The sequence below is a fragment of the Erithacus rubecula genome (assembly GCF_903797595.1).
Source record: "Erithacus rubecula genome assembly, contig: scaffold_800_arrow_ctg1, whole genome shotgun sequence".
NCBI classification, from domain to species: Eukaryota; Metazoa; Chordata; class Aves; order Passeriformes; family Muscicapidae; genus Erithacus; species Erithacus rubecula.
In genome coordinates, this window is record NW_027635537.1 from 1 (window position 1) to 14,743 (window position 14,743).

General features: G+C 47.4%; 1 protein-coding gene across 1 annotated transcript; it reads left to right on the forward strand.

Moving 5' to 3' along the window:
* Positions 1-12,894: 12,894 nt before the first annotated feature.
* On the forward strand, positions 12,895-14,402 carry LOC306816690 (olfactory receptor 14J1-like; the record flags this gene model as incomplete). Its single annotated transcript, XM_079333124.1, has 2 exons — positions 12,895-12,922; positions 13,792-14,402. The coding sequence occupies 2 exons, from the start codon at positions 12,895-12,897 to the stop codon at positions 14,400-14,402; spliced, it is 639 nt and encodes a 212-aa protein (XP_079189250.1).
* Between the last annotated feature and the right edge of the window lie 341 nt (positions 14,403-14,743).

Sequence of the window (14,743 nt, forward strand, 5' to 3'; positions counted from 1 at the left end):
AAAGGAAAAGGGGAAAAGGAAAAAAAAGGAAAAAAAAAAGGAAAGGAAAAAGGGAAAAAAAAAAAAAAAGGAAAGGAAAAGGAAAAGGAAAAGGAAAAGGAAAAGGAAAAGGAAAAGGAAAAGGAAAAGGAAAAGGAAAGAAAAGAAAAAAAAAGGAAAAGGAAAAAGAAAAATAAACAGAAAAATAATAAAGCAAAATAATCACAACAAAATTGATTAAAACAATTTTTCAAACAAATCACAGTATATAACTAAAATATCTTTCAAACAATAAAAGCAAATCAATAAAAAAACATCCAAACAATTAAAATTCAAACAATTAGAATTAAAACAAATAAGTATCCATTATAATATATTCTATTATTAAAACAATTATTTTCCAATACCATTTTCAATCAAAAGCTTAACATTACTAAAACTAATCATACCAGTCATAACAAATAACAAGCAATTCTAAGCAGTTTGCTGTTAAAGGCCTGACGTTTACTGCCCGTGCAATTTGACTGGTGTCAATAACTTTAGGGGTATCTTTAGCAGATGGAGTAGTGTTCAAATTATGTGCTTCCATTCTTGATGCCAATTGTGTCAGCCGTTTTACCATTCTCCAATTCAGGATGTATAGAATGACTGACAAAACAAAACCGATCAAAACCGAAATCAAAAGCACAACGATGGGATGACACAATTTGTTTAGGATGCCGGTAGCAGTAGGTGACCACCTAAAAAGAGTATCCCACCACTTGAGTTCAGCATCCCCTTTTACCCTTTCTAAAACCCGATGTATTTCTTTCACATCGTGATGAACCGTCACCACGGTCTTCTGTCCATTTTTCTTGGGATTTTTCCCAAGATCCCAATTAAGTCCTGGTGAAGCAACAATTGTTTAATCAAAGTGAGGTTCATCCCGATGGGAGCAGGCACTAACTGATGAATCAGTGTAAAATTGGATTGCAAAAGGTGATAAGACATAACTGGAGCAGTATAGGAAAAGTCACAGCCCATGATCGTGGCAAAATTACAAACACAAAAATTTAAATTATTTTTTAGATCCACTGTTACATTTTCTACAAACACTAAGTTGCAAGCAGTTCTTACACACACACATCCATTTCCTATGTACACCACCACTGTTGCAGGAGTCTCATCAAGGTGTATTTCAAAATGACAGATATTTTGCTCTGTGTCTAAACAGATGTCTTGGGCCACAATGGCATTGCTTTCACAAATGAAACCCTGTTGCTCCCGAACAACGCAAGATTCCAAATTAACAGTTTGCCATTTCTCACCAATTTGACGGGTCCATTCTCTGTGCTCGAAAGGATAGAGAATAGTTCCATCGTGATTCAATCCTAATGCAATGATGGGGTATATCAAATGCACTGAAGCGTTGCGTATTGTCAGCACAAAGGCTGTGGCTGTGTTTGTGCTGGGGTTGTAGGTAAAGTTTACCAAATTCCACCTGGACTGAAACTTCTTTCAAAATCATTTGCATTGTCCCAAATTATTGTCTGGATTTCAGTAGGGAAGATGCCTTCTTCCTCTTCCCTTATAATTGAGGCAATAATATAAAAATAATATTAATATAATAATAATAATATAATTGCATCCAAAGCTGTGCCTGGATAGAGCTGAGGGCAAAGGAGATGTTGTTTTGAGCAGTACCAAGAGCATAAATTATCAATTTGTGATCATTTACATTTGCCTTTTCCAAATTTGGTAAAATGTTTGATAATAACCACTGCTGTGTCCCCAAGGCTGTTAGGGAGGACTGCAGAGGTTGTTTCAATTTGGTCAGGCCACTGGTGGTGGCAACCAATTTGTTCATTAATACTTCTGAATCAATGCTATTTAAAATTCCCAATCCTGTTCCCACAACACCGGTTATGTCTCTTGTTTGTTTCTTGAAAGGATCCTCCTGGTTTTTCCACCAGGTTGTTTGTCCACCCCTAGAAAGGGTGAACAAGCTGGCTGAATTACTGAGACATTTTTTTGCATTGGCAATTTGACTTGTTTAAAAGACCATGCCAAATTAAGCAATATTTGTTGTTGGCCAGTTTTCCGAATTACCCAAGGTCCAATTTCAAAAATTTTCAGGCTCAGTATAACCAGTGGTTGGGTAGTAGGTGTTACAACATTAACATTGAATTTCTCTTTATATTTTGTATTGTTTTTCCCACACATAATATTTTGGGAAAATTGTACAACTGTTCAATTTTGATTTTGAATTTTCACAAAATAAAACACAGCTGTAAGGTCCTGTGCTGTAACTGTATACAGGTTTGATGAGGGATTCAGCAATTAATCTTCACCTTCCATGGTATTATTTTGTGAAAAGTAAACACAACAGAATCTGCCACAAAGAGGCAGGAGGTTAAAATGATGGAACTATGCAGACAGAAATACTGTTAAATTTTTGCTGCCAAGAAAGAAGCCACTCTGTACGTCCTTTAAACACAGCATAAGAGTCAGTGTAGTTGCAAACAAGAGAGGCACTCCGCACTTCAAGCTGGAAAACACCCCAAACAATCATCAGCACCCCAAGCCAAGAATCACCCCGTCCCCCAGCAATAATTTGTTCAGCAGAAGCATTAGTGAATGAAGAATTAGTGAACAAAGATTGTTTGGGGGAGAAAGCAGAGGCTACTTTAATTACTGAGGCAGGTTTGTCATTGCTGTTGCCCAAGTTCTCAGTTTCTGTTATTGCCAGATTTTTTACAGTTCCTTCTGTTACTGAGGATTTCTGGGCCACCCCGTCAGGGAGGGCAGTCCCAGTAGTGGCTGTCTTCAAAAACTTCCCTTCCTGAGAAGGTTTTGGAATTTTTCCTGAAGGAATCTTCAAACCAAGGCTTTTTAGGTGTGAAATTCTTTTCTGTTGCACATCCCTCACTTCTTCTTTTTCTTCTCCTCCTATCAATGCATCATCTATGTATTGGTACATAGCTACAGTGTCAGGTTCGGGTTTTTGGATTGGCCATATAGTGGAGTTTTGCAAGTCCTGTCTAACTGGTTTGATTTCTATTTTGGCACCAGTGGGAAGAGGCCATTGTTTTACATTTACAGGTGATTGCATAGGTGATTTATGGCCAGCGGTGAATTTTATTTCACGTATAATTTGCAAGCAGGCAGCTTTTTGAATGTTTTCTAGGAGTTGGTCTGGGGTGCCAGTTATGGCTAGAGGATCACCTCTTTCTAGGGGGCTAAGTCCCCCAGCCCAGTAGGCTGCATGCTGTGTCAGAGACCATGGAACACGAGCGTTTCCAGTTGTTAAGAAAACTCCAGGCCCCCAGTACCCACTGGCTTCTTGTTCACTTATTTTAATTTGATCTCCTCCAGTGAGTGTAACTCTAAAAACATACTCGGTCTCAGACTCTTGTGGGAGACGTGAGTATTCTTTCTTTAATTTGGCCAATTCAGTAGCAGTGTATGGCATTTATTTGGAGGTTATGTGGGGGTCAAAATCCTCGTCGTTCAGGTATCTATATTCCGTTTTAACGAGAGGTGTCATTTTAGAGCAGCAATTTTCCCCACTATTTTGTATGTTTATTAGTTCTCTCTGTGGGTGTATCTGCTTTATGTGATATGTTTCCTTTTCTTCTGCTTCATTAGGTGTATGTGCATGTTGTGAGACGTGATAATTGTAGCAAATAGTTGTGATTTCTTTCCTGTTGTACTTGGTTTTGCAGAGTTTCTATCTGATTTGTTTTCTCCTGTAATAGTTTTTCAAAGTTTCCACCAGGTTTTGCAAGGAGTCTATCACTGCATTTCCCTCACTCACTCGTTTAAAACTAGACTCTACAGCAGCTGAAAAACAAGCGGCCAGACGTGAGCAAAGTGTGGTTTTATTTTGCTTGCTCAGTTTGAATTTCATTTCATGTTGCAAAGAATGCATCCTATCAATCACATTTTCTAAATTAAACCAATTACTGTGTGCCCAGTCTTCCCCCCCTTGGGAGGGTCTGCCATTATACTTAGCTAGTAAAGCATAAAATGCAGCTTTATCATTTCCAGATATTTTTACGAAGGGACCAAAACCACTCTCAGGGAGACACACTTAAAGTTGCACAAAAAGCACAGCTGAAACTGTGAATCCCTTCTCGTCCCTGGAGCGGGTGAAGAGACACACTACTTGGGAGGTACTAACCTAACTACTAAAACCACTTGTCTCTTCACAATCCCAAGTAGTCAAATACAACAACTAAACAACAACAATAACAATATTCTGTGAGTTACGATTATGTGCGAGGGGGAAAAACCACTTCAGGGAGGTCAAGACAACGGCCAGACTTTTGCTGGGGACAACCCCCTCTCTTCCCTGGGTGGATGAAGGGACCAAACCGCTTGGGAGGTTCTCTTTAGTTGCACAATGGTTGTCTCCTCAACTACACCAAGCAGCAAACAACAAAAAACACAAGTCCCATCTTTTGCTCAGTTAAGATCCTTTCAAAAAATTCTCCAATAACTGAAATGGAGTTGATTATCCACCTGGGTCTGTATCAGATTGCGGGAAGAACCCAATACCACCTCCCTTGCTTTCTAACACTGTTCAGTCTTTACGGTACTGACAGGCTAGGTGCGGCTGAAATGGCACAGGTCTTCCCCTGGTACAAAGTGCACAGAAAACCCCAACTCCTCCAGTATCAGGAATCCAATTGCCGACTACGCTAAATAATGTCACGGTCCGCCCAACCCAAGCAGGAGTCGTGACGGGTTATTTTATGGGCCACAGAGCGCAAAAGACGCAGTGTGGGAGCCCAGGGCATACCCTGGTTTCCTTGGGGGTCTCAAAACCCATCTGGCAAGGGTCTCAAAGACCTCGGAGTGAGACCCTGGTGTCACAGGTGCTGAATTCTAACCCCTGGGGGTAGTTGTCATCACAAAGAGAATGGAAACAAGCTACCAAAATTAGTGAAGTGTAAATTAGATTGTTAGAATGTAGATAAATAGACTTTTGGGAATGTTTATGATAAGGGACATGTGGCCAAGATGGAGAATTTGGGGGGTGGACACCTTTTCCTCCTTCTTCTCCATGTCATCCATGCTGGGTGACACGTTGGCACTTTTGGATTGGATGGAGTCAGGGCTGGACCATTTAATAAAATTGTATTGTATTGGGAAAATTTTGTAAACATGTAATACGTAGTACAAACTATATAAGATAAGCCCTGCCTTCACCAGGGAGATTCCACCATGGATGCCAGGCTGAGGAGACTGCTGCTGGCCAGGCAAAAAGTCGCTGAGAAATCCTTGGAAAAAGAGAAAACCGTCTCCGGCAATCTCTCTTCAGCTGCTTCAGAGAAAACCAGGGTTTGAACCACCTTCATGTCTCTCTGGGGTGATCTCCGGGCAAAGGAGAAACCGCAGTCTGGGACACACAGCAAGGGACAAAACCAGTTTACTTTTACAGAAATACACTTTATTTAGTGCCAACCAAAATGTGATAGTGGGACAGAGGGAGAGAGAGAGAGAAAGGGGGATCAGGATTATAGCTACCAAGATGAGCAGACGAATCCTCATGGAGCCAGCCAATAGATGTCTGTTGCCGTCTGGAGAGATCTCAGGGGTCTCCTCTGAGAAAGTCACTTTTATAGTCCTTTCCCAAAGCGAGTGGCTTCTGGCCAAAATGTGGGAAGATTTATGGACTATTGTATGTGGAGCTAATTACCCTGAGGAACAGGTGGAAACAGGACGCTTCAAGGAACACCAAACCATCTTTGTTGTTATGAACACACGCAGGGTAGCCCATACTGAACGAGTCCATGTTTCTTCCATCCTCTCAGTTCCACGAGTCTCTGCAGTGTCACAATGGCCCCTTTGCTTCCCCAGGGCCCTGCAATGTCACAATCATCACAGAATCACCGAGGCTGGAAAAGATCTTTGAGAACATCAAGTCCAACCTGTGACCCAACACCATCTTGTCACCCAGACCAAAGCACTCAGTGCCACATCCAGTCTATCCTGAAAGACTTGCAGGGACGGTGACGCACCCACCTCCCTGGGCACCTCTTTCCAATGCTCCGTGACCTTTTTTGTGAAGAATATTTCCTAATGTCCAGCCTATACGACCCCTAGTAGCTCAGTAGCTGTGTTCTCTTGTCCTGTCACTGCTTCCCGGCTGCACCCTCCTGTTAGGGAGCTGTGGAGAGTGATGAGATCTCCCCTGAGCCTCATTTTCCCCAGGATAAACAACCCCAGCTCCCTCAGCCATTCCTCACAGGTCTGGTTTTCCAGACCACTCACCAGCCTTGTTGCCATTCTCTGGTCATGCTGCAGCCCCTCCATGTCCTTTCTAGAGTGGGGGACCCAGAACTGGACACAGCACTCGAAATGCAGCCTCACCAGTGCTGAGCACAGGGGAAGAATCACTGCATTGGTCCTGCTGGCCACACTGTTCCTGAACCACAGTAGTCCGAGGGGTTGGATGAGAGAAATGGTGGGGAGGGGGTGGAGACCAAGTTATTGATTGTCATGGCCATGAAGGGTCTTGATTTTCATATTCATTCAGACTTCATTAAAAGGTGCAGGGGTCAATATAATTTGAACATTGCTCATATCCTTCTATAAACATGAAAAAAAAAACCAAGAAAAGAGTTCTCTAGGTGTTGTTTCCAATAAAGTATATTCACTTGGAATACACTTCTGAAATTTGTCTAATTAACCACAGAAGAGTTGAAAACTTAAATTATTCCCAGAGGTGTTTCTTGTTTGGGTGTTTTGAATAAAGATTTATGAGCCTTTGGCACTGGATTCCTGAACTGAAGTGCACAAGAAAGAAGAGGCCTCTGGAGCAGTAAAATTCATCAGCAGCCTCCAAGTGGCTGAGGATCCACCCTCATCAGAGCAGGAATGAACAGAAATGGGCACAGCTTTGTGGCTGCCCCAGCCCTGGGATGGGCCCTGGGCCTGAAGCAGGAGCAGCTCTGCTGGGCCCCAAGGCTGGGACTGTTGTGCTGGCCTGGGCAGATGGGATGGCAGCAGGGGCTGCAGAGCTCTCAGGAGCTCAGGGAGAGGGGAGCAGGGCACCCAAGGAGCCTCCTTTTGCCTTGGCCAAGCACCTTGCCCATGGCTGGGGCTGAGTCCTGTCTGAGCTGCAGCTGCTGCTGTGCCCTTGCCAGGGGCTGAGGCCGTGGGGCCCCTGCCCAGAGCCCCTGCCCTGAGCAGAGCTGTGGGGCCAGAGCCGGCTGGGCTGTGCTGGGGAGAGGCCCTTGGTGCTGTGCAGAGCTCAGGGCAGCTGGCACAGCTTGCAGGGAGCTGGGCTGGCGTCAGAGAGCCTGCCAGAGACACCAGCAGTGTCCATCTCAGCCTGGCTGAGCGTGCAGGGGCAGGACTCAGCCCAGCCCTTGTAGGGCAGGGCCAGCACCTGGGGAAGGCATTGGAAACAGGCAAGTGGCCCAGAGAGGAGGCTGCTCTGTGTCCTTGGTGGCATGCACAGAGCAGGGAGGGGGCCCAGGACATTTGTCAACGCCAGTCTCTGTCCCCAGCCCTGGCTGCTGAGCCCAGGTTTGCTCTGGGCTGAGTTTGGCTGTGGACCAGCTCCATCCTCCTGCGGGGCTTAGGGCTTGTTCCCAGCTGTGGCCAGCCCTGCCCAGCCTCTCTGCTGGCCCAGAGCCCAGCAGAGCCCGGGGCAGGGCTGTCAGGGCAGCCCACAGGTGCCACGGGCTGTGCAGGAGCTGGCAGAGGCTGCCCAGCAGGGAGGCCATGGGGCACAGAGCCCCAGGTCTGCTGTGGCACCATGGCACAGGGGCCATTCCCACCCGCAATGCTCCTGTCCTGGGCTGGGCTGCACAGGGGCTGTGCCACCATGGCTGGGGCAGGGGCACAAAGGGGCCACGCAGCCGCTGCTGGGGCTGACAGCAAGGCCAAGTACACAAAAGGAATTTCTGTGCATTGCCTGCGCTGGGCAGGGCTGGCTGTGGCAAGGTCAGAGCTCAGCTGACCTTGGTGGCTGCAGGAAAAGGCAAGAGCCCAAAGAGCCTCCATGGCTGTGCTGGAGATCAAGGCTGGAGGTGGGAAGTGCCAGACTGCTGTGGGCTGGAGAGGGGATTTCATTCCAGAAGACACAGCTGTGGGGCTTAGGAAGGCTTGAAGAGAAAAGAAGCTTCTCAAGCCTCCAACGAGGAATGTGACCAGATGAAAAAACATCTCCACACAATGCTTGCTCTTCAAAACCCACTGGGCCATGGAGCCGCAAAATGGGCATTGTGTGAGAAGGAGAATTGGAAAACAGCCAGCTCCAGTTGTGCTGAGTTTTACAATTCACAGGGCAGTCAGCTTTGAGTCTGGCATCCCCAAACACCAGTGACCACTAAAGAGACTCTGAGGACAGAAGAACACATCTGTGAACGGGAGGGAAAGTATGTTGATGATTTCAGGGATATGATTATCATACATTTATTTATTCTGTGACAATCACTGAATATGTTAAATACAATCTGAAAGCAGGAACTTTCCCGTACTCAGCATGCACACCCTTGGGAGGAGCTATTCCCCCTTGTGCCTCTGGCTGAATAAAAAATTCTGCTTCTTACTGCTCCCTTGGTATGAAGCAGTTTCTTCTATTTTTTCCTATTTTGAATAGCAGTGTCACAATGGTCAGCTTGGTTCCATGAGAACCCCAAAGTGACACAATGGCCCCTTGATTCCATGAGAGCTTTTAGTGTCATAATGATTTCGTTGTCTCTGCAGTGTCACAATTGGACTCCTGCTTACATGAGACCCCAAAGTGTCACAATAGATCTTTTTTTCCATAAGATTTCATATTGTCACAATATTCTCATCAGTTCAACCAGGCCCCACAATGTCCTAGTGGTGGCACTGCAGCTTTGAAATGGCCCTTGGTTCCATGAGGCCCTGCAGTGCCACACCGACCCCACAGTGCCACAATGATCCCATTGTTTCAGGAGGCCCTGAAGTGTCACAATGGCTCCTTGGTTTCTTGAGGTCCTCCAGTGTCACAATGGGCACTTGGTTCCATTGGCCTCCCCTGTGACACGAGGGTTCCTTGACTCCATGAGCCCTTGCAGTGCCATAATGTTCTGCTTGTTCCATGAGGCCCTGAAGTGTCACAGTGGCCACTGAGTTCTGTGGGGTCCCAGAGTGTCACAATGGCCCCTTGGTTCCGCAGCATCACAAAGGACACTCGGTTCCATGAGGCCCCTTGGTGGTACAATGGATTCCATGGCTCCATGAGGCCCCTCAGTGTAGGTCTCATTGGTTCTGCAGTGTTAAAATGGTTACTTGGTGCCATGGGATCCCACAGTGCCACAGTGGCCCCTTGATTCCATGAGGTCCCATTGTATAACAAAGGTCTCCTTGGTCCCAAGGGGATCCGCAGTGTCAGCAAGGACATTTGGTTTTGTGAGATGCCATGTGTCACAATGCTCTCCCTGTTTTCCCAGTGTCACAATGCCCTCCATGTTTCCATGGGGCTCTGCTGTGTCAGAATGGCCCCTTGTTTCCATGGGGCACTCCAGTGTCACAGGGTTCTCTATGGTTCCACAGTGTGACAATGGACTCTTGGTTCCAAGGGGAGTCACAATGTCAGAAAGGGTCTGCTTGGTTCCATGATGCCCTGCAGATTCAACGAGAACTCAAAGTGTCATCATGGCCTCCAGGATTCCACGAGGCCCCAGAGTGTCACAATGGACCTTTGGTTCCATGGGGTCCCACACTGTTACATGAATCCTTAGTTTCATAGGGCCCTGTAGTGTCACAATGGACTCCTTGGTTCAAAGGTGCCACACAGAGACATAATCATCCCTTGGTCCGACAAGACCCCACAGTGTCACAATGGTTCCTTGCTTTCACATTGTAGCTCACAATAGACTCCTTGGATCCATGGGGCTGCAAAGTGTCACAGTAGTCTCCATGATTCCATGAGACCCTGCAGTGTTATGATGGCCCATTGGTTCCCTTGAGCCCCACAGTGCCACTATGGTTTCATAAGGCCCTGTTGTGTCACAATGGACCCTCGGCTCCATGATGCCCCTTAGTGTCACAATGGTCTATTTGGTTCTGCAGTGTGAGAATGCTCCTTGGTCCCTTGGAGCTCACAGTGACACTCTTGTGCCCTTGGTTCCATGAGGTCCTGCAGTGCCACAAGGGTCCTTTGGTCCCACGTGGACTCAAAATATCATCATGGTCTCCATGGTTCCATGAGGCCCTGCAGTGTCGCAATGGCCTCCTTGGTTCCATGGTGCCCTGTAGTGTAATAAAGCTCTCCTTGGTTCCACAGTGTCAGAATGGCCCCTTTGTCCCATGGAGCCCCACACTGTCACTGTTGTCCCCTTGATTCCATGAGGCCCTGCCATGCTGCAATGGCCCCAATGGCTACAATGGTCTGCAGTGAGTCTCTCTACAACTACCTGGACAGAGCTTGTAGTCAGGTGGGGGTCAGTCTCTTCTCCCAGGAAACCACTGGCAGAATGAGAGGACACAGTCTTAAGATGAGCCAGGGTTACTTTAGGTTTGACATCAGGAAAAAATTCTTCACTAAAAGGGTGATTGGGCATTGCAATTTCCTGCCCAGGGAGGTGGTGGAGTCACTTCCCCAGGAGACATTTATAAAAGGACTGTACATGGCACTCAGAGCCATGGTTAAGTTGATATGATAATGTTAGGTCATAGGTTGGACTTGATGATCTCAAAGGCCTTTTCCAACCTCATTCATTCTGTGATTCTGTTTCATAATAGTCCATGGTTCCATGACACCCTGCAATGTCACAATGGACCTCTGTTTTCATGAGTCGCCACAGTGTAACAATGGGCCCTTGGTTCCATGAGGTTTCTCAGTGTCAGAATGGTCTCCTTGGATCCACAGTGTCACAGTGGTCCCTTGGTAACAGTGGACTTCTAGTTCCATGAGCTTTCAAACTTTCAGCAACTGTTCTGCAGTGTCACCATGGATCCTTTGTGCCATGAGGTTCTGTAGTATAACATGGTCACCTTGGTTCCGTGAGGTTCCACAGTGTCACCATGGCCTCCTTGGATCTGCAGTATGACAATGAACCATTGGTTCCATGTGGCCCCACAGTATCACCATGGCCCCTTGGTTCCATGAGGCCTTTCTCTGTCACAATAGACTTTTGGTTCCATGAGGTTTCTCAGTGCCACAATGGTCTCCTTAGATCTGCAATGTAACAAGGGACCACAGGTTCCATGTGGCCCCACTCTGTCAAAATGGATTTTAGTTCCATGAGCTCCCACAGTGTCAAAAGGCCCCTTTGTTCCTTGAGGTTCCATAGTGTCACAGTCGACTCCTTGGTTCTGTGAGGCCCTGCTGTAACCAAAACTCAAAAATGCCAGAATAAGACTCCTGAACACCAAATTGGTGTTCCAGGAGACATCTTTTTTCTTGCCTCAGGTCCAATGTGGTATAAATCCCAACCTTATGTGGACACATCAATATACAAGTGTGTTGCTTATATACAGTGGCTAAAAGTGTGTTGCCATTTAAGTATTTCCATAAGACCCACCCCAAGTTTCCAGCTTCAGTCCTTGTTTTTTCTACCACTGCAACTTTGAGCCAGATGTCATCTTCTCTCCTAACCATGCTTGCTGGGAAAGCAGCCACTGCATGGCTTGGTCCTGTGCTAAAATTCACAAGAACAGTAAAAGTTTAATTAAACCTCTTGGTATCAAGTCCAAGGTGTGTCCAGGCAGAGGCAGGCAGGATGCAGAGCTGCCAGCAAAGGAAGGAGCCAGCCAGGTGGGGCAGCTGGGGGATGACGACAGCCTGCAGGGACAGAGGTGCAGGGCATGGATACCGTAGGACAGCCTGGGCTGCAGAGGGCACAGAGATGGGCAGAAGCTGAAAGGCCCTGCCAGAGCCAACTGCTGCAGCACTTGGGCCATGGCTGCTGGCCCTGGGCCTGAGGCCAGCAGGGGACAAGTGAGCCTTGCTGTGCTGGGGCCTCATTGCCTCCTTGTCCCTGCTCAGCAGCCTGGCAGGGGCATTGCACATCCCCAGAGCCCAGTGGCCCAGGAAGAGCCCTGAGCAATGAGGGAGGGACAGGATGTGCCTTACCAGGGGCTGGGGCTCAGGCCTTGGCCCTTTGCATTCCTGAAACACATCCAGGTTTGTTCAGCATGAGAGACACCTTTCCCTTGTTTGTCCCCATCTGTCATCAGTGTTCTGCTCTAACTGGAACTTGGAGACACTTTCACAGTCATATGCCTCAGTGCAATCCATTAAAACTTCAAGAAACTTTGGAGTTGCAATTGATCATAGAGTTGTTGAGAAATTTTTTAGACACTCTCTCAGGGACTGAGTCTGATGTAAACAGTACCAAATCCCTGATAGGGCCATTAAAGTCCTTGTGCTCTGTCTGTGCTGCTTAGCTGGGCCAGGCTCTTGGCACAGAGGAAGTTCCTGCAACCAAGAAAGGCTTCAAAAAGACATTTCTGCTGAGGAGCAGCTCCTCTCCCATCCCAGCAGGGCTGGGGCACTGCCTGCAGCCACCCCAGGAACAGCACAGAGGCATAGAGACCTTCAATCAGTCAGGGCTGGGGTAGTGCTCAGAATCATTCCCAACCCTTGACACACAAAGCCTCTGGCTGCAGGATAAGGCAGCAGCAGATCCTGCAGTGATCTCCTAAAGCTGGAACATCCCAATGCCTACAGACTCTGTGAGTGCATTCTCTGGTTCTCTCTTGTGTAGAGTAGCCAGGGGTGCCCAGGGCTGCACTGCAGAGCAGGGTCCTGCAGCTTAGGGCACTGTGCTGGGGCATCCACTGCTCTCAGCTGCCTGCTCCCTGCTAGGGACAGCTCTCAGCCAGCCCTGGGAGCTGCCCACAATACTGCGGGACAAGGTCTGAGTGGAAGAAGACAGCTGGTAATGCTTGGAAGTGCTCTCCTTGTGTGGTGAGGATGCAACATTGTCCAGGACTGCTCCCAGCATGACATTTAAATCCAGAAGATTTCCAGGTAGGTTAGACAGGGAGTACAGTGAGGCAGGGACTGCATAAAAGGGAAAATCTTGATTTTTTAATCTGCTGCTGTGGGTTGTCTGGATGGGAAATTGCATATAGATATTAATCTCAAAGATCAGGCTGGGAAAAACAATAATAATTAAAAAAATCTCAGATCTCAATAAACCAGCACAGGACAGGAATCAGCAAAGAGTCCCTTACAGGCAGCATCAGTGCTGCTTTTCCTACCACCTTAGGGTTGCTGTGATGTTGTCATCAGAGCCTGCAGAGGCAGAGCTGGCCCTGGGCAGTGCCCTGTGCTGGGAGGGGTCTGCAGGGCAGAGCTGAGCCCTCAGGACTGGGCTGGGATCTGGCAGCACTGGCAGGACCCAGCCCTGGCACAGGGAAGCAGCTGCTGGCAGGGACAGCTCCAGACAGCAGAGCCCTGGGCAGGCAGTGGGGGGAAAGTGCCCCCAAGCTGGGCTGGGATATTTAAAATCGTCTTCAAGCTGAACTATTCCATGATTAACTTTTTTACAGATCCTCATGCCAAGACACAGCAAATGTCCAACAGCAGCTCCATCAGTCACTTCCTCCTGCTACCATTAGCAGACACGCGGCAGCTGCAGCTCCTGCACTTCTGCCTCTTCCTGGGCATCTCCCTGGCTGCCCTCCTGGGCAACGGCCTCATCATCAGTGCCGTAGCCTGCGGCCACCACCTGCACACCCCCATGTTCTTCTTCCTGCTCAACCTGGCCCTCACTGACCTGGGCTGCATCTGCACCACTGTGCCTAAAGCCATGCACAATTCCCTCTGGGACACCAGGAACAACATCTACTCAGGATGTGTGGCACAGCTATTTCTATTTCTCTTTTTCTTTTCAGCAGAGTTTTCCCTCCTGACCATCATGTGCTACGACCGCTACGTGTCCATCTGCAAACCCCTGCACTACAGGACCCTCCTGGGCAGCAGAGCTTGTGCCCACATGGCAGCAGCTGCCTGGGCCAGTGGCTTTCTCTATTCACTGCTGCACACAGTCAATACATTTTCCCTGCCCCTGTGCCATGGCAATGCTCTGGGCCAGTTCTTCTGTGAAATCCCACACATCTTCAAGCTCTCCTGCTCAAATTCCTACCTCATGGAACTTGGGCTCATTGCTGCTAGTGTCTGTTTAGCCTTTGGCTGTTTTGTGTTCATTGTTTTCTCCTGTGTGCAGATTTTCAGGGCTGTACTGAGGATCCCCTCTGAGCAGGGACGGCACAAAGCCTTTTCCACCTGCCTCCCTCACCTGGCTGTGGTCTCCCTGGTTATCAGCACTAGCACATTTACCAACCTGAAGCCCCCCTTCATCTCCTCCCCATCCCTGGATCTGGCCCTGTGTGTTTTGTACTCAGTGGTGCCTCCAGCCCTGAACCCCCTCATCTATAGCCTGAGGAACCAGGAGCTCAAAAATGGCCTGAAAAAAATCATCATGAATGTTTCTCAGAAAAAATAAACTCTCACTCTCCTGTATCACTATTACAATATTACTCATTAATGCCCACTCTATGTGATGTGGTTATTTTTTTTTTTTTTTTTTTTTTTTTTTTTTTTTGCTGGCACAGGTATGACATTAGAATTTTTTCACAACAAAATCTTTACCATTTTTAATTCAGTATTTGCATTCCTAATGTGAACCACAGACTATATAATCCTGGAGCTGTACTACATATGTGCTTACACAAAATAAAGAACTTGGTATTGCTGTGTTTGCCTGACATCTTTCCTCCTTGGCTTCTCTGGAGCTGCAGGGTTGGTGCCTCTGTGCAGAGCTGGGGTGAAAGTGCTCCTCACTGC